At 38.0% G+C, this 7,088-nt stretch overlaps 1 protein-coding gene across 2 annotated transcripts in view; it reads left to right on the top strand.

Annotated features, from left to right (window-relative positions):
• Positions 1–2,851: 2,851 nt before the first annotated feature.
• The window catches only part of LOC107743108 (ATP-binding cassette sub-family D member 1-like), a 20,309-nt gene continuing 16,072 nt past the window's right edge, over positions 2,852–7,088 (top strand). For both annotated transcript variants that reach the window (XM_016556228.1, XM_016556227.1), the window contains exon 1: positions 2,852–4,475. In XM_016556228.1, coding sequence (XP_016411714.1) covers positions 3,552–4,475 — 924 coding nt within the window. In that variant the 5' untranslated portion in view covers positions 2,852–3,551. The remainder of the gene's footprint in view (positions 4,476–7,088) is intronic.

Genomic DNA, 7,088 nt, shown 5'->3' with positions numbered 1-7,088 from the left:
TTTTATATCTCCATTGAAAAAAAAAAAAATCTAATGAAAAACCAAGACTGTACAAAGTTTGTTTTTAATAAAGTGTTTTTGGTCATATGTAGTGGTCTGTGTTATTTAACATGGCCTACATGCACTGACTGGATAACTGAAAGAAGGCGTATTTGATTTTGGCATTGGTGGGGACATAATGGCAGACAACAGGTTTGATCAAAATTATTGCTATAGGGACAATTTAGTAGTCGCTGGATATTGGGGACATGTTATAGCATCCCTTGAAAATCATAACAAGCGATGTCAGACTTTGGAAACTATAGTTCTCTCCTTAAATAAGGGGACGATCAACAGATTAATGATGAGTAAATTAAAATGTAACAAAAAGCTTAATGACATAATTATAAATCAGGCATTGAAGTGAGTTGATGTTTTAGTCACCCTTCTGATGAAGATGTCATTCTTGTCTTGGAAATCTTGGTCAGATTTTTAAATGTTCATCCAATCTCATTTTGTAACTGACTTTTCTTTCTGTTTTAAAGATGTTTTCTTTGGATTGTTTGACTACTCAAAAGAGAATATAGGAAAATACAACTTTAATTTGTGTTTCCTGCTAGCTAAATTTTACATAAACAAAAATCTGGCTCTAAACTTGATCTTGACAAGTAGGCCTATATGGAACTTCTCAAAAGTTCTGTTAATCCAGTGAAAACTGCATCTTTATAGGCTATTCAACCATAGGCTAATATTATAGGCTAATTCAAGGTGAATAAAACATGGTTACTATAGTTAAGCCATGGTAACCACAAATTAACCATGGTTTTGCTTACACTAGATTAACCATGGTATTTGTAGTAAAACTGTGGTTATACAAAAAAATATTGTTACTTGACTTTTACTGTAGGCTAGTAAAACCACTGTAAATTTTTTCTTAAAGATTTGTATTTGTATTGTAGCCTATTTGTGTCTTTCTTTCTTTCTTTTTGTTTTGTTTTTATAACTATAATGCCTTATTGGTTTGATGTTTTGTACCGTTTAATAAAAAAAAGAAGAAATAATAAAAAAAAAAGATTTGCAATAGGCGCTCCGAAGTCCCGATCTGAATCAAAAGATTCACGAACACGCTCCGATCGTCCAACAGGAAATCAGTTGCATCCAGTCATTACATACCACTTAAGTTAATGTTAAATGTACAGTATCAGTAGGCTATATATTGTAATAGGCTATTTGAGAAATAATTGTTGTATCTGATTGTAGGCCTATTCCATATAGGCCTACATTGATAGTCAATGTAAAAAGAGCAAAATGGGAGAATCAGATGAACACAAAACAGCATAACAAAATAAAGTTAAAGAGGGTAAACTTTATCATTCAACTGAACTGTGCACGTAGGCCTATGTTTTAAACACTTCGGCTAATTTATGTTCTATGTGTATTAGGCCTAATGTAGCCTACCTCCTTGAAAGCGCGCAGTTCCTCAGGTGCGGCCGAAATTACAACAACAATGGCTACATACACATATATTTAATTGCTTGATCAAAATTATTGCTGGACAAATAAGTAGTCGCTGGATATTGGTATAGGGACATGTCCCTAGTGTGCCATACTAAATTCTACGCCCGATTTATTCAGCCCATGAAATGAATTGTTTAATAAACATTAAGTGTTACCAGCTGAGTAAATATTAGGCTACCATCATTTATTAATATTGTATTATGTAGTATCATATTCAGAGGCGGACAAAGTACACAACTCCATTACTTAAGTGAAAGTTCAGATACTGCTGGTCAAATATTACTCCATTACAAGTAAAAGTTGCAAAGACAGATTTTTACTTAAGTAAAAGTACAGAAGTACTTGCTTTTAAAAGTACTTAAGTATCAAAAGTAAATTTGACTTATTTATGTCAATGCACTGTTTTATTGGTGTATATAATACTGGCAATACCTCTGAAGCAACTTACAATACATTACACCTACTGAATACACTGACTAGCTTGTAGTATCTTTGGAATAAAGAGCTTTTAGAACGTCAAAAAAAACAACATATATATATATCATTATTATTTAACACCCCTTCCCACCCCCACAAAAGCAGGATGGTAGTGATCTCACACAGCTCTGACAGTGCCACTGACTTTCAAAGCTGCTAACCACTTTCTACTTCGAGGATCTTGATAGAAATGTAGTGGAATGAAAAGTACAATATTTGTCTTTCAAATGTAGTGAAGTTAAAGTCATAAGTTTCCAGAAAAAATAATACTCAAGTGAAGTACAGATACTCAAAAAGTGTACTTATGACAATACTCAAGTAAATGTACTTAGTTACTGTCCGCCTCTGATCATATTAATAAATGTTTTCTGCATTTATTACCATCTGTGGCGACATTGTGTTACCTGCAATCGTGCCAAAGCTGTAAAGTGAATCGAATTATAGATAGATATATATCATACAACAATACATCTTGCCAGAATAAGGGAAAACCCTAGTGATGATGACAACAACAACAACAGTGTGTGACTTTTGTAATATGTGGCGTAAGTGAGTAATGTCCGTGTTTACTCCACCTATCGGCGCAGTTTACTGTGATTCTACCGAGACCCGGTGATCCTGATGGATTTACGCCTGCACTCAGACACACATCGGCGGCTATTATTCTTCATTCGGACCGTTTATTGAGTTAAATGACAGGGATTGCATGTGCTCGTCACGATGAGGGTCTGTCACATTTCCGATCCGCTGCGAAAATGACCTTTACGTGGATCAAAACAGACGGAAAGTTAGACGGAGGAAGGTGAAGTAAAGTGAATATATTAGCCAGCAGCGCGGCTCAAACGACACTTATTTTGACACTACATGCTGTTTGACACTACATGCTGTTTGATTCAATATAGTGGAGATGTAAACGTGTTTTATATCGTTTTTGTGTCACCCCGCTCTTTGTTTCTAAGTTAACGTTAGTGCTCTTAAGTTTATTAGCTTGACTTGCTAGCTGTCATTTGAACTACCTCTGAAGTCAGAAAATGTTTGCCAGTTTATTTACCACTTTAAGTATATTTTACGTTAGTTTACTTACAAAATATTAACATTTAACATTTTTAACTTTATCGTATAAACAAACATTTCCCACAGAATTCGTTCAGAGGTGATCTGTCATAAGTGTCAACTGTCTCAGATGTTTCTTCTAAAACTTAGCAGAAACAAATATAACGTTAGACACAAATGAGACTGTTGACATACAGTTACAGGCCTTAATGCGTATGGCATAGGCTCGGATTGTTTGTTAGAAGGATAAAGTTTATTTCTCTTCTGAAACTGAGAGGAGACACTTGTGAGATTGCAGGGTCAGAATTACACACAACTCTCCACTTTTCTCCATTTAATCTCATTGCTGTCTCTGAAACTTTTGAGATTTACAATAGAACGGGTTAGACATGCTGTCAGTTTGCTGAAATCACATTTATATTAGTTTACATGAATAGACGTCCATATAGCTGTGTCCATTAGCAACCTGCTTTTCAATAACTTTCATTTTGAATGATCTCAGTATTGATAAGCTACAAAGAAAAATGTCTGTGTACTCAAAACTGCCCTCCGAGCTGAAGAAACCCCTTGTGAGAAACACCATTGTCCTTCTAGTTGCGCTGTATGGGGCAAAAAAACTTTCCCCTTACGTATATGGCAAGCTCAAGGGAAGGACTAGTAAACAGGTTAAGGGCACCGACCCGGTTACTGCCAATGGAGAACCCCAAGAAGTGGAAGCTACAAAGAAAAAGAAAAGCTCCCCGGCTGTAAACCGCGAATTCTTCGTGAGGTTGATTCGTCTCTTGAAAATCCTCTTTCCTCGGCTTTTCTGCAAAGAACTCGGCCTGCTCGGTTTCCACTCTCTAGCTCTCATTTCACGCACCTTTCTCTCCATCTATGTAGCCAATTTGGATGGGCAAATAGTGAAAACCATTGTGAAGAAAGACCCCAGGGCGTTTGTGGTTGAGTTAACCAAATGGCTGCTCATTGCCATTCCCGCCACGTTTGTGAACAGTGCCATCCGTTACCTGGAGGGTCAGCTGACCCTCGCATTTCGCACCCGATTGGTCACCCATGCCTACATGATGTATTTCAGTGATCAAACGTATTACCGTGTAAGCAACATGGATGGCAGGCTGGCGAACCCTGATCAGTCTTTGACTGAAGATGTGGTGATGTTCGCTGGCTCTGTGGCTCATCTGTACTCGAACCTGACCAAGCCTATCCTCGATGTAGTGGTGACCTGTTACACTCTCATTAAAACAGGCGAGTCGAAAGGTGCCAACACCACATGGCCCTCCATCATAGCTGGCATTGTGGTGGCACTTACTGCCAAGATTCTGAGAGCGTTCTCGCCCCGCTTTGGTAAGCTGGTGGCCGAAGAAGCCAGGAGGAAAGGCGACCTGAGATACATGCATTCACGCATCATCGCCAATTCAGAGGAGATTGCCTTCTATGGAGGACATAAGGTAAGTTTTCTGTCACCATTTACTCAGCTTCATGTCTTTCCAAATGTGCATGACGTTGGAACACAAAAGGAGAGGTTTAGCAGCATGTTCACGCTGCTCTTTGTCATACTGTGAACACAGTATTTCATGAATCATGAATGCATGAACTAGCTTTTCTGCATCAGAAACAGGTAGCATGTTCCATAACTTGGCAATGTTTCTAAGATGGAAGAATGCTGTTTTTGTAACATGGGAAATATGATTTTCAAAAGACAAGTTGCTGTCTAATATAACACCCAAATTTTTGACTGTAGAGGAAGTAACAGTACATCCGTCTAAATGCAAATTGTAATCTACTAGATTCTGTGTACAGTTTTTTGGTCCAATAAGTAATATCTCAGTCTTACCCGAATTTAATAGGAGAAAATTATTTGTCATCCAGTCTTTTACATTTTTAACACACTCTGTTATCTTAGATAATTTAGAAGTTTCATCTGGTCTTGTAGAAATATATAGTTGAGTATCATCAGCATAACAATGGAAACTAATCCCGTATTTTACAAAGTGGTAGCGATCGGAGAGGTAGGATCTAAACCATCTTAAAGCCTGCCCTTGAATACCTGTATAGTTTTGTAATCGATCTATGAGTATGTCATGATCTATAGTGTCGAACGCAACACTAAGGTCAAGTAAAACTAGCAATGAGATGCAGCCTTGGTCTGACGCAAGAAGCAAGTCATTTGTAATTTTAACAATTGCAGTTTCTGTGCTATGATGGGGCCTGAAACCCAACTGAAATTCTTCATAGATATCTTTTTTTTTTGCAGGAAGGAACACAATTGAGCAGACACAAATTTTTCTAAAATTTTAGACATAAATGGAAATGGGTCTGTATAATTTGACAGTTCACTAGGATCTAGTTGTGGTTTCTAAATAAGAGGCTTAATAACCGCCAGCTTGATGGTTTTGGGATGTGACCTAGAGATAACGACAAGTTAATAATATTGAGAAGCGGTTCTTCTGCTACAGGCAACAACTCTTTCAGTAATTTAGTGGGTACAGGATCTAATAAACATGTTGTTGGTTTAGATGCAGTGATAAGTTTACTTAGCTCTTCCTGTCCTATAGTTGTAAAGCACTGCAGTATTTCTTTGGGTGCAATGAATGAAGCTGAATTACAAGACGCTGTCAATTCTACATTTGTTATAGTATTTCTGATGCTATCTATTTTATCAATGAAGAAATTCATAAAGTCATCACTACTAAACTGTGAGGGAATATTTGGTTCGGTTGACGTCTGATTATTTGTTAATCTAGCCACTGAGCTAAATAAAAACTTTGGATTGTTCTGGTTATTTTTTATTAGTTTGCAGATATGCTCAGCCCTGGCAGTTTTTAGAGCCTGTCTATAGCTGGACATACTGTTTTTCCATGCAATTCTAAAAACTTCCAAGTTAGGTTTTCTCCATTTGCGTTCAAGACTACAAGTTTTTTTCTTGAGAGAATGGGTATTACTGTTGTACCATGGCGCAGTACGTTTTTCTCTAACCTTTTTCAATTTGATGGGGGCAACAGCTTCTAATGTATTAGAGAAGATAGTGCCCATGTTGCTAGTCATTTCGTCTAGTTCATGTGTACTTATGGGTACACAGAGCAGTTGAGATAAATCAGGCAGGTTATTTGTGAATCTGTCTTTGGTGGCTGGAACAATAGTTCTGCCCAGACGATAACGCGGAGCGATATAGTTATTATCAGTAATACGCAGTATGCACGATACAAGGAAATGGTCAGTAACATCATCACTTTGAGGTACGATATCTATATCAGTAAGACCACTTCCATGCGATATAATTATATCTAGCGTATGATTAAAACGATGAGTGGGCCCGGAGACGTTTTGCTTGACTCCAAAAGAGTTTATTAGGTCAGTAAACGCAAGTCCTAATGCATCATTTGTATTATCAACATGAATGTTAAAATCTCAGACAATTAGCGCTTTATCAACAGTAACCAATAGGTCTGAGAGGAAATCAGCAAATTCTTTTAGGAAATCTGTATATGGCCCTGGTGGTCTATACACAGTAGCCAGAGCAAGAGATACAATAGATTTCTTTTGCATATCTAACAGTGTACTCGTCGATACGTGGGAAGCGGTCCTGACACGATGATCGTCGTCGTGGGCGATGTGCTGCGCACTGTCTCGATCAGGCTTCTGAAGTCCCTCTTCAGTGTCTCCGTCTGCCGCAGCTTGGTGTCGTTAACCCCCCCGTGGAGCACGACCGCTTCTGTGCTCTCGTTGTGTCCTTCAGGATCGCGGGTATCTGCGCAGAAACATCGAGAACACGAGCGCCAGGGAAACCGTGAGTGTGCACTCAAAGATAGACACAAATCCGCCATTTAAAGCAAGTAACAGTGAGTAAAAGAATGGAGTTTAAGCAATGTAAGCAAGATTAGCGGCAACCGCGCTAGCGATGCTAACGGTCTATAATCTAGTAGTGGACTCAGCAAATCAAAATAAAACTAGTGATAACAAGGTGCTCCGATTGTTTTTGTTGTAGAATACAATGGGGGATATATTCACACGTTATAGAAACGAAAATGATGGTGTATAAAATTGATTTTAAGATAAAAAAT

This window comes from Sinocyclocheilus rhinocerous, unplaced genomic scaffold (genome assembly GCF_001515625.1).
Source record: "Sinocyclocheilus rhinocerous isolate Xijiao unplaced genomic scaffold, SAMN03320098_v1.1 scaffold797, whole genome shotgun sequence".
Lineage (NCBI taxonomy): Eukaryota > Metazoa > Chordata > Actinopteri > Cypriniformes > Cyprinidae > Sinocyclocheilus > Sinocyclocheilus rhinocerous.
This window is presented reverse-complemented; position numbering and strand designations above follow the sequence as displayed.